The following is a 17,585-nucleotide window of genomic DNA, read 5'->3' as shown; positions in this document are numbered from 1 at the left end:
GAAGACAGGAGTGCCTGGCGTGCTCTCGTCCATGGGGTCACGAAGAGTCGGACATGACTAAACGACTAAACAACATTAAGATGAGGAATAAAGCATGTGTGGTTACCTGCATTGTGCAGTATGATGATTATTATTTTTTGGTAATTTCACATGTAATCTTGTAAAATAAGAAGGGGAAAGTGGGTTTTGCACAAAGCAGGCAGGCAGTTCACTTAATATGTCATCAGCCCTGACACAAGATGATAAGGTGGGTGGGCTATAAATAGTAACCAATCCATCCATCAATCTGAGCCACGAAGTTCCAGGATAAATTGATTAAATGCCACTGCCTTAAACTAATATGAGGATTTATCATCAGTTTCCTCCTAGAGTGCTTGGCTCTGGTCCACAACCCCCTGCTCAAGAACCTTGCCCAAAGAGGAAAGATTGGCAACTGGGTGGCAGTTACTTAGATTTTCCAAATCCAGAGTGGCTTTCTTGAGGAGTGGGCTTACTACGGCCTCCTTCAAGCAGGCAGGGACCACCTCCTCTTGCAAGGAGTCATTGATCGCCTTCCTGGCCCAGCCAGCTGCCCCTCTCTGCTAGTTTTTATCAGCCAAGAGGGGGCAAGGGTCCAGAATGCACACGGTCGCTCAGATCAACTCAAGCACCCTATCCACATCCTCAAGCCTTACTACCTGGAACTCGCCCAACACAGAAACAGCAACGCAGTTGGCACTTGCAAAGCCCCATGGCAGCAAGAGCTGTTCTAACAGGAGGCTTTGAGGGCAAAAAGAAAAAGCATTTCATGTGACGCTGCCTTAAGCAGCTGTGACTTGCTGAGCTCTTTGGGGTCATCGCAGCACGGGGGAAGGCTCTGCACTCCTCCACCTTTTGCACAAAGCACACCAGGCATGCGGCCACGCTGGAGGGATCACGGCGCAAAATGTGCAAGTCTCATGACACAGATTCATCCAGCAGCGCCTGCCCTCGGGGGCTGGACTTGAGGGCATAAGTCCAAGGCCCCCCTCCCCTAAGCCAAACAAGCAGGAAGGCTCTTAAAAGGCCAGCAAGGACCAAATTACCACGTATTGAGGTCAGGGAAGTAATATACTTCCCTGCTCTCTAGGGAGCTGTCTATACCAAGCCAGAGCATTGGTTGATTTAGCTCAATATTGTCTACACTGAACGGCAGCAGATCTCCAGAGCTTTCAGGCAGAGATCTCCCAACCGTGCCTGGAGATGCCAGAAATCGAACCCAGGACTTAAGAGGTTTACTCTTTCTACTTGCAGTGGCTTTTTTTTTTAACCAGGTGAGAAACTGGCTGCTAACAGAAATTTAATTAAGCGGGTCCTTGCCCAACAGAAAGCCCAAACCTGTTACTTAAAGGCCTAGAGGGAATATTTAGAGTATTTGTGAGCAACACCACAGCTTAAGGTAAGCCCTTGCTGCCCTCTAGTGGTTGGTCAGTGACTTAAGTCAGGCTCAGTGAGCACTAGGCATTTACAGTGGCATTCTCGGGTTAAGAACTTAATTCGTTCTGGAGGTCCGTTCTTACCTGAAGCACCACTTTAGCTAATGGGGTCTCCCACTGCCGCTGCGCGATTTCTGTTCTCATCCCGAAGCAAAGTTCTTAACCCGAGGTACTATTTCTGGGTTAGCGGAGTCTGTAACCTGAAGCGTCTGTAACCTGAGGTACCACTGTATGGTTTTTTTGCAAGGCCACATCTGGTCTGTGATGCTTGCAGCCTGCTCACTTCCTAAACCCAGGCCGGCTGCCGTTTGTGGAGAGCCCCTGACCAAGTGTCCTCTGATGGCCACCCATTCCACAGGCTTACCTGGTGCTCAAAGCAGTACTAGAGCTGCTATCGGCTGTGGCTGACTGTAAGGCCATTTTAATTTCCCACACTTCCTCAGAATGGTTTCTGTGGGCAGTGTCAGCAGGTTCTGCCAGGGCACTACAGTTCCAGAACCCCCCCCCAAAAAAAACCCTCCCCCTCAGTGTGGCCAAGCCTTCTCACCACCACTGACTGGGCTCCTGTGATGTTAGTGGCGGCTGGATTCTCAGAAATTAAGGTGAGGCTTTTCCCGCCACACTGGAAATTAAGCAGGTGAGGCCTTAACTCCAAGCCATTCAGAGCATGACTTGCTTTAAGTTCTGCTTTGGACTGCTGTCAAAGGCATAAGAGCAGAGCCCGCCCCCCATTTTAACAGATCACTCTTAATACAATTAATAACAGCTTCCTCGTCCTTTTCCCATGACCTCAGAGCAGCATAACGGTACATAACAATGAAAGCATTGCTTTGTATCCCAACAGCGGTGGCCTTGCACAGCCAGGCTGCACCTTCCACTGCCACCCAGTGGCATCCCTCAAAATCTTCTCCCAGAGGGATAGAGGAGGACGGTGAAGTCCTGTTATATGCGTAACTTGGCTTCAACCAGTTATTAAAAGCTTGCGGTGAAGCCAGTTCTGTAAATTCTCAGTGATGCTACGTTGGACATCTCAGGGCATTGTGGGAAATTTAAATGGTGAGGCAATTCTATGGCTAGGGCTCTCCTCAATCCTGGAGTTGGCACTGAACTCTAGATAAGGGATGGACAGAACTATCAGCATCTTCTTGGTTTCCCAATCTTCAGTTCTCTACCTCTCCTCATCAGTTTGCATCCTTCCTTTTAAAAAAAAGCTCTTCGTGAAAATTTATCACCACTTTTAGAGAGCCTCTCTCCAAAACAGCCTTCTGGGATGCTGTTTTGACAAACATACACATCTCTGCAAAGCAATTTCTCCTGAAATAATGTATTTTTGTATGCTGTATGCTAGGGCTACCATACATCCAGGTTTCCCCAAACATGTCTGAGAATTGGTCGTTGTAAATAGTGTCCAGGCAGGATTTCTGGAAAATGGCAAAATGCCTAGGAAAACCCAGACGTATGGCAACGGGGCTGTTTTTGTGTTGTTGATGATAATAATAATAATAATAAGCTCAAAACACTTATATTTTTGTGCATATAATGGCAACCCCATTATACGCACAAAAATATAATGGTACCTCAGGTTATGAACTTATGGTAATTCGTTCCAGAGGTCCATTCTTAACCTGAAACTGTTCTTAACCTGAGGCACGCTTTCACTAATGGGGCCTCCTGTTGCCGCCACGCGATTTACATTCTCATCTGGGGGCAAAGTTCTCAACCCGAGGTACTACTTCCGGGTTAGCAAGAGTTTGTAACCCAAGGTACTACTGTAACTAACTAGCTAGCTAACTAACACACTTTCCCCTAACAGGTACATTTTTGAGCATATTACTTGGTATTTTGCAGTGCAGTTCTGCAGCCAAGAAGTGCAAATTACTAACAATAGGTGGTGTTTTGGTCCATGTATCGCTTCAAAAAGTGCAAATTACGTAAGTTTGCCTTTAAATGCAAACTGAATTGACTTCCTCTCCCATCTCTACTCTAGATACAAGGAGAAAGATCCTAACTCCACTGAGGAAGAGGAAACTCCTTGCATTGAGGAGTTATTACAGCCAAATCAATAAACAGAAAGATCCCAGTTTTATTTTCAGGTACTTATAAAACTATAGGAGAGAGAGAGAAAAACAGAAAGAGGGAGAAGCAGAGAGAGACAGATCCGAGAGAACGAGAGAGCGCGCGCAGTACTTTCAGTTGCTCCCAACAAACTAAGCATCAGCACTTAGGTGACTCTGCATGAGTTACTTGGCCCTGAGTAACGGTCACACTGGAACAAATTCTGAGGTAGCAGTTTTGACAAGGCAGCATATCCATCTGCAGGCTGCTCTACAACTCTCCTCAGATTCTCTTATTTTCTAAACAGTCAGTCAGAGGGACTCTGGCACTCCCGGCAGTCCTTCATGTCCTCGGAGTAGTTCTCGATCTGGATTGTCGTCGTGTGGAAGTTGAAGGCTCCCTGCAGGCGGGAACTTGCTTCCTTCAAGACAGCCTGAGCATCTGCGTCTTTGTCTGGAAAGGGAGGCAAGCAGTGAGCAGAGCAAAAGGAAGATAGGCACCGTTAATTTGACACAAAGTCCGGGGGGTGAGGGGAGATGGTGTACTGAGAGTTGTAGTTCAAAACATCTGAGGAAGGCAGCGTAAATGGATTGATTTCCTCCATGCTAAGTGGTGTATCTGGGAGCCCTTCTCACAGCACATGTTTGTGGCCCTACTTGGGCCCAAAATATCTGCAAGAGCACCCTTACAGACCTCTTTAGTTTTCCCTGTTGGAAAGCAGGTTTACAGCTGGCTATTAGGGCACCTTCCTCCCCAGAAAGGATCAAAACGGACTGTTCATGAAGGTGACTGTGTAATCAACTCAATGGCAACAAAAACATAACTAAGGACAAGGCCCACAAACTGGTCAGGATCCAAGCAATTTCAGAGCCTCTCTTCCCCCATCCGCACCACCACACCACAAGCACCCTCTGGTATATATGAAACAACATCCATTACCGTATATTTTGCCCCATAGGGCACACCTAGTTTTTTTTTTGGGGGGGGGGGAATAAAGAAAAAAAATATTTCCCCCCCAGGCACGGGGCTGGGGCGGGGGAAGCCCAAGCTTCCCCCGACCTCAGCCCCCAGAACAGGCAGCTCTCCGCAAGCCTTGGGAGACTGGCGCGACTTCCCGCTGGGCTCCCATGCCTTGCGGACATCTGCCTGAAGCCCAAACCAGGTCAGGGGACAGCGGGATGGTGGCGTTCCGCCTCCCCGCTGTACCCCGAGCTTGTGGGGCTGGTGGCAGGGAGAAGCGCGCCAGCCTCCAAACCAGGTCGGGGAACCGAAGCCCGGGGCACGCTGTGCAGCGCGCCCCAGGCTTCGAGATGCAGGCTGCTATCCACAAGCCTAGGGAGCCCGTCGGGAACTCCTGATGGGAACTCCCGTGGGCTCCCAAGGCTTGCGGAGAGCTTCCTGAAGCCTGGAGAGCGAGAGGGGTCGGTGCGCACCGACCCCTCTTGCTCTCCAGGCTTCAGCGAAAGCCTGCATTCACCCCATAGGACGCACACACATTTCCCCTTCATTTTTGGAGGGGAAAAAGTGCGTCCTATAGGGCAAAAAATACGGTAGTTGCTTCAGATGTCATGTGAAGATGTTTTTTCCTTTTTGTTTTTGCCTGTGCTTTCTGTGACCTGCTGGATTGGACCATATTATTTCTGAATGACTGTCTTTAACCAGTTCCTGAGTTTCATTCACTGATTTTGTGATAGTCTTACTTTGTTCAGTGTTATTTTTGTATACGGCTTAAGAGATATTTTTAAAGGTTTTAGAAATATTTAAAAACAAAAAAAAATATTGTGTTTTTATTTTTTGTTGGGAGCCAACCCAGAGTGGCTGGGGCAACCCAGTCAGGTGGCTAATAAATAATAATAATAATAATAATAATAATAATAATAATAATAAACAAAAAACAAATACAAATACAAAGTGTAAAGCACAGGATTGGGGATGTGGGGCAGTTGAAGATCCTCATTCAGCATGCTGCCTAAGCCATCCACCCACTGGGTAGGAGGAGGTAGGATCAAGGGTTGAGGTTGGCAGACCATCCCAGTCAAAGCCTGGCTTTTCTGGGTGCTAGCACTGTCTATGTCCACATGCTTTTCTTCCCTAGTTGCAAAATCCAACATCCACCTCAGCTACAGCGACTGCACCTTGTAACCCCTAAACCTGCAACTCATCGAGGCATGCATAGCCATGTGGGCAGAGAAGGAAGAAGAGGGACTGTCTCCCCTGCCAGATGTACCACAAGATGCCCATATTTCTTATTTTTATAAAAAAATCCAAAACAAAGTAAGTTTCTAGCATTCGTAGAACCTGAGATGCAAGGCAGCGTGTACAGGCACGAGACCCCTCATTTGTTTCTGTGCTCCCACCTTTCAGTTATACTTGTTTATTTAGAACAGCCTTCACCAACCTGGGTGCCTTTCAGGTATTTTGGACCACAACTGGAAGCCTGGTTTATTATATTTTCTCTCCCCAACCCCCTAGAAAAAATCCTGCAGATACTCCTTGCTCAGGAGTGCAACTTACTGATGGCAATGTGGACAGACAACACAGGCTGAGACACCGTCAGGGCCCAAATATGAAGGCTGTGCAGGGCTTTCACTCCATTTATGGACAGCAAGATACTTTTCACATCATTGAACTCCACACCCTTTGGGGTGGCTGCAGAGAAGAAAAAGGTGGAGAAGGAGATGCTGGTAAGAAGAAGACAACAAGATGACACAACTGCTTCTTTGTCTTGCATAAAGCTAAAACTATGTGTTTGATTGGATTATACCAGGCATAGTCAAACTCGGCCCTCCAGACGTTTTGGGACTACAACTCCCATCATCCCTAGCTAACAGGACCAGTGGTCGGGGTGATGGGAACTGTAGTCCCAAAACATCTGGAGGGCCGAGTTTGGGGAAGCCTGGATTATACCATGGAAGATGACTTCGTGTTTCCTTGGAGGTCTTTTTCCCAGCCCTGAGAGCCATGGAGAGAGGACTGGAGGACCTCATTTGGCCCCCAGGCCTGAGGCTCCCCACTCTTCCATTTCAGCAGCTGGAGAGGAAGGGACCCTGCAGAACAAGCATAGGCAAACTCGGCCCTCCAGATGTTTTGGGACTACAACTCCCATCATCCCTAGCTAACAGGACCAGTGGTCAGGGATGATGGGAGCTGTAGTCCCAAAACATCTGGAGGGCCAAGTTTGCCTATGCCTGCTCCAGAGACTCAGAGGAGTGGTGCTTCCTCCCCACCCACCCCATTTTCTGGACTCAAACAGTGCACCCCTCCAGCTGCTATGGGGACAAGGAGACACGGGGCAAAATAACTAACACATTACTACCCAACCCAAACCCTTAGAATGCAACAGAAGTCAAACAAAGGAAAAGTAAAGCAACTACCTGCATTTTAAGTGCTGCAATGTCTGCTTTGACTTACAATGTCCCCCCACACCAAGCAGCCTCCCCCATACATAGAAAATTCATGGCATAGTCCAACCAGATGCTCCAATCTCTTTCGCCCACTTCAAAAGGGGAGACTTGCCTTCCATCAACACAAGGACAACATCTCGGAGGATGCTTAGGGTCGTTCCAAGGACCAGGATGGAAAACAGGAAGGTGCAGATGGGATCCACGTATTTGTACTCTGGCTGGAGGGCGAAGGAGAAAGAAAACTGTGAGCCTCTCTGCCTTATACAGCGTCTGTTCAATGGTCTATCTAGATCAGTACCCACTACAATGACCAGCAGTAGCTCTCCAGGGTTTAAGGGAGGGATGATGCTGAGGACCGAACCCAAGATGCTCTGCCACTTGACTGCAGAGTCCCTGCTCTGCTCCGCACCTAACTTATTACTGGCCCCAAACAAGCTTGTTCTTTACAGAGCCAACATGGTAACAGCAGCAGTTGTCTCCTAAGAGAGTCGGCAGAGCTGCTCCATCATGGAATAAATATTCTTTGCAATTATCAATTATTCCAGACCGCTTTACCTTGAAGTAGATGATGTAGGCTGCCACCAAGACTCCAATGCTTTGTAGGAAATCCCCAACCACGTGGATGAAAGCAGCCCGGACACTGGTGTTGGGGCCACTGCCGTGACTGTGCCCATTGCCATGACTGTGCCCATGCCCTGACTGGTGGAGAACAATGCCCATTCTGCAGGGAGAAATTAAAAGGAAAAGTGGGCAAGGAGAGAAGACTTTGCCAAAAGGAGAGCATCAGGCTGCAGCAGAGGCAAAGATGGGAAGCAGGGCCATACCACTGGCTCTGCTCTCTGATCTTTCCTGAACTCTCTTCCAGCCTCAGCTGGCTGTCACTTGTTACTTTTAAGAATTGGTATTCCTCTTCCCTCCCCATTGCTTTTTCCTCCTCTGTCATTTCTTTCCGACTGCGGAGGGGCAGAAACTATCTTTATTCTTCCATAAGCAGTTCTGGGACCTTTTCCCCAGCTGACGGGCAGAGAAATAATGCTATAGTTAAATAACTAAATCCCACACTGGCTTCTCAACTCTTGCATTCTGTACCTAAGTTTTATTACTTGTTGTTTGCCACCCTGGGAACCTTCAGAAAGAAGGGCAGGACAGAAATCTGATAATTGCACTAAATCAGGGGTCAGCAACCTTTTTCAGCCGTGGGCTGGGCTATATTTTGGGGGGAAAATTGAACAAATTCCTATGCCCCACAAATGACCCAGAGATGCATTTTAAATAAAAGCACACATTCTACTCATGTAAAAACATGCTGATTCCTGGACTGTCCACGGGCCGGATTGAGGTGATTGGGCCACATCCGGCCCCTGGGCCTTAGGTTGCCTACGCCTGCACTAAATGAAGAACATCAAAAGTAAAAACACTCAGAAGCAGGGGCAAGAGAGTTGGGCTCTTCCTTTGACCAGAGGCTTTTGTTCATTCAGCCCCTGTCATCCAGAAGCAAAAACCCAGGAAGCTGTTTCACACCAGCTCAGATGGTCTGCCCAGCCCAGTAATGTAGACCCTTAATTGGGAGTGTCTCACCAGGGCCTCTGGCTAAGGTCTTTTCTAGCACCAGCTTCCTGATCCTTTTTGCACAGATCTCTATCTCCACACATGCCTGCAGGCTAACCACCTGACTTCATTATCACTTCAAGTGACAATATCGCTTTTTAAGTCAGTTTCCAGGAGGCTTCAACAGAAACTGCTTGCAAAGCGACTTCAAAGTGAAGGCAGCCACGCCTTTACCTGATGTCAGTGGGCAGGACCAAAAGGCTGGAGATTCCCCACAATGAACACAAGACGTGTTTTGGCCTACAAAGCATGGTACCACTGATCTATGCAACCCGCAATCCATTGCCAGGGTCAACCCCCATCTGAGGAGAATCTCGAGTTTATGCAACTTCCTTAGGTGCCCATTCAAGTGCATTCTGAGCATGCTTACATACATGATGTTTACTGCCACGGCACAGCCAGAGGTGATGAGCATGGCATTCCCTTCTATCTCGTACTCGCCCGAGATCAGCCGTTGCGCTGCTAAATAAACCAGGACACCAGTCACCACCCAGATAGACAGCACAGACAGCAGGGCTCCCAAGATCTCTGCAGAGAAAGCCAGGAAGGTTTGGTTAGGTTAGGTGTCAATGGCAGGTGAAGAGCAACAACTCCCCAAGCAGGTAATTTCTGAGAGTTTGGTCCTAGCTGCATACACTTGGGAGTATGTCCACCAAATAAAGCTGCCCAATTAGACTGCTCCAGTACATTCTCTTGCAACAGACAGACCAATTCACAAGGCAACAAGAGGCCCAATTCAGTGCTGCTCTATTTGTGCAGGCAGCCTCAACAGTAAAAATTATGTCCTGAGAACTGTTTGAAACAATAAAGACATTAAGCCCCTTATTGGAGGGGGAACAGGAGAAATTGGGACCTGTGTGTAAATTGTCCCGTGTGCAGGAGTTCCATGTGAATCGGGCCCACAAATCTTACCGTCCCCAATTCAGCCCTCCCTGCATCACTGATGCACACAGTTATTTTCTGGGCTTAAAATGAGATCCATTGTTCCCTCTGCTTTCAGAAAACCAAATACTTTTAATTTTACCTTCTGAAAAATGTCAGGTAATGCTAAATAATAATAATATAGCTGCATCTTCAGCAGCACAATTGGATGCCTTCATCTGCCCCAGCTGCAACAAAACATGTCGCTCCTGTATCAGTCTCTACAGCCACAGCAGGCAATGCAACTCTCCAACGGTTTGACTTCACCCCGAAGGCACACTCCTCCATTGTCTCCCGAGACAAATGGAGGCCAACAACAGCTGCAAGTACTTGGCAATCATTTTTAATTATTTCTATGAAATTTTATACACATTTTACTTACCAAGCAAAACTAAGTTACATTAATTTAACCAACATATCTTTTGAATTCCCAAATCATGTTACAACTTTTCAGGCCCGCTCACTGGTTTGGTTTGGTTTGGTTTTTTAAATTCAGCATGCCCGCCCCACCAACACAGCTCTATAGTCTTTGCTCAGAAGTTTGCATTTGATCTGCTACAGTGTGAATGTCACATAGCCAGCAGGCACAACCTTAGGCGGGTTTCCTTGGAAGTCTGCTTAACTGTATTCACTGGGACTTACTCCTTAGTAGCCAGGATGTTGTTACCTGCTCGATGCCAACCAAAATTCATGGTCTTGGTAGGGGGCCGAGAGGACATCCAGAGAGAGAAAAGACTGATCATCATGCTGGCAAAGTCCGTCAAGAGGTGGGCGGCGTCAGTCATGATGGCAAGGCTGTGGGCAAGGTACCCCCCTGGGAAGAGAGAGCCCCACAGGCAGAGGGCAGTATTAGAAACTGAGATATGAAAGCCAGGAGCTAAATGGCACCTTAATCCTAGGTTAAGGGCACAACACCGGAATTTCTAGGCGTGCTTTTTTATAACAGGAATACAAAGCTGAAAATGAATGAACTGCAGCTAAAATATGTTCCTTTTTCATGTGGTCTAGTCCTTCCTCTGCCCACCCCCCTAATATTTTTAAGAGGGTCTCTTCTCCAGTCTTCAGAGAGTAGCTAGAAGTGGGGGGGGGGCAGAAAAGGGTCCTCCTTTCCTTCCACTCTGCAGTTTTAATCTGAAATATTAGGCGCAGTACTGCACCCAGAACTCCGAAGCTGCTCGCACTAATGAAATTCCCTGTTGCAAATGTGCCTAGAACAATGCAAATTTCCAACACTGATTACAGATGATTCATGCATTACAGAAGTTGGGGAAACTCAGGCCTGTGGGCCAAATGCAGCCCTCTGGGCCTCTTTATGCATCCCTTGGAACTCCCCTCCACCCAAGGCTGTGCTACACACCCCTTCAGTGTGGCTGGCCGGAATGTGTTGCAAACTGCCCAGGGAACTTATGGTGAAGGGCAGGTAAATAATAGGAAGAACTAGGACAGCTCAGTCAGTACAGCATGAGACTCTTCATCTTAGGGCTGTGGGTTTGAGTTCCACATCAGGCAAAAGATTCCTGCACCACAGGGGGTTGGACTAGATGACCCTTGAGGCCCCTCCCAACTCTACAATTCTATGATTCTATAGGATGATGATGATAATTTTGTACACAGTCATGATGCACAACCCAAACAGCAAACAGTGATGTCCAAAAGCGTCAAGAGCCTTACCCACAACTTCTCCCACCATGAAGACCAAGCAGATGGCTGAGGCGACGTAGAGCTTCTTCCGAGCTCTCTCTTTTTCAGCATCGTAGCTGCTGTTAGATGCCCAGCTGGAATGGCAGTGCTGGTTCCCGTTCAGGCCCAGCTCGAAGGAGGAAAGGTCTGGAACGTAGCCGACCATTGGGTTTGGGAAGTTCTTACCCACAACTCCTAAATAAGACCTATGTCATAAACATAAGATTTTTAAAGAGAGAGAGAGAGGTTGTATCAGGCAGAGATGCTGCTGTCCCCCCAAATTCTAAATTTGCAGAAGCACAACAATAAACTGAATACCCCCGCCACCACAAAAAAATGTCCAGTAAGGACCAAGTATGTTAGTTAGCCACACCATGTTGAGTGTCAGCTGGAAAAGCAAAGCAAAAAACAGCAGAGGCCTTACTTCAGCTCCTTATGAATTTAATTCAAAGTCACTGTACTGGAGCTATTAGTGTGCAGGACTAGAACATAGGAAGCCCAAGATTTAGGTCCTCACATGGCTGGGAAGCTCACTGGGTGGCCCTTGGTCTCTCAGCTTAACCTACCTCACATGGTTGTTGTTAGGATAAAATGGGGGTGTGGGAAGATTAGGTACATAACCTTGAGCCAACAACAACAATAATAATAATAATAATAATAATAATAATAATAATTTATTACTTTTATTGTGTTGCCCCAACCACTCTGGGCAACATGGTGGGATAGAAATGTATCCCTTGGTTGGAAAGAAAGAAATAGTATCTTGATCACATATATTATTATTATTATTATTATTATTATTATTATTATTTAAAATAATATTTCGTTTGATGGTATGGCATTCAGGTTCTCCTGTGTGGCATTGCCAAGTAGAGATCCTCACAGTGTTAGCAAAACAAGCAGGAAATAGGCATGTGCCTTTGCGTGAGTGTTTGCTTGTGTGTGTGTGTGTGTGTGTGTGTGTGTGTGTGTGTGTGAGAGAGAGAGAGAGAGAGAGAGAGAGTTTGATTTACATGCCCTCCAGTCATTAGGCAGCACTACCCAATCTGGCTTCTGTTGCCTCTGCACATATGCACCACCCAAGTCAAGGGTGGGGACCCTCAGGCCCAGGGGGCAAATGCAGCCCCTCCCCCTCCCCAGTTTTCTACCCAGCCCTCTTGATTCCTCCTTGGCCAAGCCCCATTCATTCCCCGGGTCATTTGTCCTGCAGCACCAGCCCTGCTCTGCCCCTCCCTGGTGTTCTTTTCCTGGGTGGAATGTGCCCTTGCAATGTGACAATGCCTCTTGCAGTCACTGGCAGGGAACCTCTGGGGGCTGCATGCCAAAGGCAGGCAAGAGGGACACAGGCAGAACAATGGGTGGATGTGATTCTTACCTTTCATAGAGCAGGCTGCATTCAAGTGCCAAAGGAGGGTAGGGGAGACCAGAGTTCAAATCCCCACTCAGCCATGAAGCTGGGTGATCTTTACTGCAATAATGCACTTAACATGCAAGGGTTTTCTTCTGTATATCAAACCAAGTTCAAGCTTTTTAATGTATATAGCAACTTGTAAGTTTTTAAGAATATATACAGCACCCCTTGCAAAGCTTGAGCAATCTTGGGACCCTGAGTTTGGGGTGGGGAGGACCTTATTTTCTCTCCATGCAACCTTCTCTGCCAAAAAAACCAAACCCTTTTTCTCTCTAAAGTTGCAATTTACATTTCAAGGGAAGCCTCTGATGGTGCCCTAGAAATGCAAACTGCCGCTTCCAAGAGGCAAGTTTTCTTGGAACAGGGCAGGCAGAGAAAAAGTTTTAAGCTTTTGCCACATTTGCCTGGAAGTTGCTTCCTTGCAGATGCTCTTTATATAACAAGAACAAACGCAGAGTTTAGCCCACGCTGGGTGACCTTGGCATATAATTCTCTCTCCCTAACTTACCTCACAGGGTTGTTGTAAGAATAATATGGCAGGGGGGAGGTAAGCACACTGCTCAGTGCTTCTTCCAGGAGGGTGGTGTGTAAGTGTAGCAAATACATGTCGCAGCCCAGGGCTCTCTCTAAAACAGCCCTGCGTTTTTCCTGAAATGCTGCCATCCCCTGCTGCAAAGCATTTTATGCTAGATTAGACAAGATTCCATTTTTACATTAACTAAACTGGAACAATCCCTACCCTCTGATCCCACTCTCTGTTCGCAATCTCAGCTGCAAGAACAGAACCCACACTCCGCTCATAGGTTTTCCCTGGTATAGTGGGGGTGTACAGAAACAACCCTTTTGCCCTGCTTTTAGATACCCTTATTGCAGTTGAAAAAGGATGTCAAAGTTACTTAATAGTGACTAATTACTCTTTGAACACGCACCCTGGGAGGGCTTGAGCCCGAGGCTGCCATCCTTTTTTCACGCAAAGCTGCCTGCCTTGCCTTTAACAAATACACAACAGATATCGACATTCAACAGATAAAGCTTCTTTGAAATTTCATGCCAGGAAAAGTTTAACTTCTTGATTTGATTCTAGACCACAGACAGGGAACCAGATTCTAGACCACAGACAGGCTTTCCAGATGTTGCAAGCTTACAGTCCCCTCCCAGCTGATATCAGATAGCCGCCCCCCCCCCCACTTCCCTGTTGAACTTCCGGAGCCCATGTCAGCAGTCATTTTAAGCTGCTTTATATTTTAGAGTTAGCTTTTAACTGATTTTATCTCCATGGTGTTTACTGAGTTTGCTGTTTCTACTACTTAGAGAGGAGTACTGTTAAGCAGGATGTAAATTGCCAAAACCAATCAGTAAAAGTCATTCCTGGCCCATGTTCCTGCTGGTGGGGGCTGGCAGAATTGAGGGTCCAACAACATCTGGAGGGCCACAGCTTCTCCACCCGTGTTTTAGGAATTGGCAGGATTTTTCTTTTTCTTTTTTGTAAGTTCATTACACTTCTTTGGGTTCCAGTCCAGTACTGTAAGAGAGAGTAGCTGGAAGGGTCTGCATGCACAATTTTGGATCTGAAGGCTTCGATGGAGCCCCCAAACTCTAACCAATAAGCTGGGTAAGATGGGGAGGTGGGCAGGCGGTGATGAGCCCCTCTCCCAAAGCCAGCGACCTAGATAAGGTTGCAAGGCGCTCACTAGGGCATAACTCCCACTGAACGCAACACGATTCACACCTGAGCAAACACAGGTTTGCACACCTACAGTCCAATCTTGCACCTATTTAGTGTCATCATCAGATCAACCTTAACTTGTTGGGACTTACCCCATCTACAAAGGTACCAACTTAAATAAAATATTGGGGGAAAGGCAAGCTGCGCCCCGTATAATCAGTCACAAGGCGTACACTATTTTGAATGACAATACCTATCAACTTGGGGTGCCTGGGAAGCATCAAATATTTTATTGGGGGGAGCCAGAAGGTACCTGGGCCCCTTGGAGTTTGCTCCTATTGCGGAGTAAACATGCTTAAAATCGGACTGCACTGTGGCAAAGAATGCTGGAGAAGCAGCCAGGTAGTAAATGGATCTGGAGCTATATTGGCGCGAAGCGTCCGCATTGCCTTCGGGGCGGAGAACTGCAGGAGCAGAAAGCAAAGTGGGAGAAAGAAACGCGGAGGCCGCTGGCCGCGACTCACCTGCCTTCCACGCCGTTGAGGAGCTGGCTCTTCTCTCCCGAGCCCGGCTCCATCCTCGCCGGCAGGTGCAAACCGGAGGACGCTCCTTTCCCCGCGGAGGCCCCCGCTCAGCCTCGACCTCTCCGGCCTTGCGCCCCCTTCCTCGGCCGCCTCCCCACCCGCTAAGGCCGGCGTCGCTGGCAGCTGCCTCTTATCTCGGCTGGGCGAGCAGCAGCCCGTGTGAAAACGGCGCCGACTCGTGCGCAAAGCCCCGCAGGGGGAGAAGGAGGGCGCTGCGGCCGGGGCGGCCCGGCTGCAAAGTTTGCAAGCGCCGGCTGACCAGGCGGGCGCGGAGGGAGCAAGACGCCGACCCCTCCCTGCCCAAGGGCCGCTGCACACAAAAGGGTGGGGGGGAGTTCCGGGTTTGTTTTCTTTTTCAGGAGATGGGGCGCAAACCCAAAAACTCCTGGGTCAAAACTGGAACTTCGACTTGTTTGTATCTTATCCAACATAAGGAGAGCCCTGCTAGATCCAGTCCCCGATGGATGCTCAGTGAGCAGGGCTGAAGGGTGCGCTGGTTGCTACAAAGACTTGTGGTCCACAAAGGGGACTTGGCCCACTGGCTCTTTAAAATCCTGCCCAAAATATAGCCCAGTGAGGACTGAAATGAAAGTATAATGGAATAGAATGGAACTTGAAAGAGGTATGGGTGTGAAACAGGAGCATTCCACGCTGCAACATTTTGTTGCAGCTCACATTGGTCTTTTACTGCTTTTTCCTTGCTGTTCAAAGAACAGCTGGAAATTCTCCTCCAACCTCCCCAATGTTCAGTTTTCATTGGCCAGTTGTTTGTCCAGGAGCTTCCTTCTGACTGGAGAGATGCCACAAGTTCTGTGCATTGTTGTGCCTGTGATGTGCCTTATGGTCATGCACCACCAAGCCAGGACTGCCTTTTGCCAACAATCCACCAGAAGAAAATAATTTTAAGAGATGCCAGACCCACTCTGCCTTCCAGCCCCCCAGGTACTACAATTGTCCATTTCAAGAACTGGCAAGTGATGACACCGTTGTATGGTAGCTCAGCTAGCTGGTCTTTGCTGTTTGTTCTCAGGATCTGGTAATCAAAGGTATACTGTCTTGGAAAATGGAGGTTCTGTTTTTAGCCATTGTGCGATTTAGCTTGTTCACTGCACTTCTGGCTAATGCTTTATTTATCCAAAGCTGTCTAGTTCCCACCCACCACATACATTTAAAGCTCATTTAGATCACCTGAACAGTACAGCTTCTCCCAAAGAATGAACTACCGGTACATTCCATAGAACTACAATTCCCAGCACCCTTAACACACTACAGCTCCCAGTATTCTTTGGGGAAAGATATGTGCCCTAAATGTATGGTGTGGACATGACCACAGTGATTATTGTAACACCTCTGACCCCCTGGCCATCCGATCAAGGGCCATTCAGAGGTTATCCTCCCCACCTCCCAAGAAGGTAAGCCAGCTCCCATTCATCCTGGGAAGTTGCTTGTTCTTGATGGGGTTACACTCCCTCTGAAGAAGCAGGTAAGTAGCTTGGGGATACTTCTGGGTCCATTGCTGTTGCTTGTGGCTCAGGTGACCTCAGTGGCGCAGAGTGCCTTCCATCAGCTTTGGCTGTGCCCCTATCTGGGCAGGGACAGCCTAACTACTGTTGTTTATGCTCTGGTAACCCCTAGGTTAGATTACTCAGGGGTGGCCAACTCCCAAGAGAGTGCAATCTACTCACAGAGTTATAAACTGGCTGTTATCTACCCCTTTTGGGGGGATTCGGTTCAAAGTTGTTGAGCTTTTTAGGGAGGAGGAAAGCCCCGTTTTGGGGGGGGGGATGCAGGGCAAAAATGTTGAGCTTTTTTAGGGGTGCCAAAAGTTGTTTTGAGCTTCTTTGGGGGGAGCCAGTGATCTACCAGTGATCTACCACAGACATCCAGTGATCTACTGGAACGTCACGATCTGCCTGTTGGACATGCCTGGATTACTTTATAGGACTGCTTTTGAAGACTGTTTGGAAACTTCAGATAGCATAGAATTCAGTGGCCAGTTTGCTCAATGGGGCAAGACGGTTTGAACATATTATACCAATCCTGCCGTTTAGTTTCCCGGCCCAATTCAAAATGCTGATTTTGACCTATAAAGCCTTAGAGCTAGAAGCCACTGTCCAGTACAAGCTCAGGCCATTATTAAAATGTGTTGGGGAGGGGGAATTATTGGGTTGTTCTTATTTTTGTAATGTATTTTGTAGTTTGATATTGTGATTTTATATTCAGATGTGATTTTATATTGTGAACTGCCCTGAGACCTGAGGGTACACAGTATACAAATGTAATAAATAAATAAACGACACAGGACCATTGTGTGTTGGGACTAATGAGCGTTGTAGTTTAGCAACATCTGGAGCAGACCACGATCTACCGGCAGATCATTGGACGTCTGTGGTAGATCACCGGCAGATAACTGGCTCCCCACAGAGAAGCTCAACTTTGGCTCCCCTATCAACATTTTAGCCTGCACCTTCTTCCTCCCCCTCCCTAAAACAGGCCTTCCTCCTCCCCCTCCCAGAAAAAAAGCTCAACAACTTTGACACCTGAACCCCCCAAAAAGGGTAGATCACTGCCAGTTTTTAACTCTGAGTAGATCGCAGTCTCTTGAGAGTTGGCCACCCCTGATCTAGAGGATACTTAAGTATGAATCATTTGTTTGCAAGGCAGGTTATAAATATTCTAAATAAATACCGGTAATTCTTCCTAATAGTCTTTTCTTGGCCTGAAAACTGCATTTGTTTGACTGTAACTTAGTGGCTGATCTGTGGTCATAATAATAGAGATTGATTGGCTGAAATAAATAAC

The 17,585-nt window shown here is 47.6% G+C and overlaps 1 protein-coding gene across 1 annotated transcript; it reads right to left on the bottom strand.

Moving 5' to 3' along the window:
• Positions 1–3,517: 3,517 nt before the first annotated feature.
• SLC30A2 (solute carrier family 30 member 2) lies at positions 3,518–15,041 on the bottom strand. The gene is made up of 8 exons (XM_079987785.1): positions 14,724–15,041; positions 11,114–11,328; positions 10,110–10,256; positions 8,896–9,049; positions 7,469–7,634; positions 7,026–7,131; positions 6,024–6,158; positions 3,518–3,962 (listed from the first exon to the last, which is right to left on the bottom strand). Exons 1-8 carry the CDS (start codon positions 14,774–14,776, stop codon positions 3,817–3,819), a joined length of 1,122 nt encoding a protein of 373 aa, XP_079843911.1. The 5' UTR covers positions 14,777–15,041; the 3' UTR covers positions 3,518–3,816.
• Between the last annotated feature and the right edge of the window lie 2,544 nt (positions 15,042–17,585).

Source organism: Podarcis cretensis (assembly GCF_951804945.1).
Source record: "Podarcis cretensis genome assembly, chromosome: 8".
In the NCBI taxonomy this organism is placed as follows: domain Eukaryota; kingdom Metazoa; phylum Chordata; class Lepidosauria; order Squamata; family Lacertidae; genus Podarcis; species Podarcis cretensis.
The sequence above is the reverse complement of the archived record's forward strand: the minus strand, read 5'-3'. Positions and strand labels throughout refer to the sequence as shown.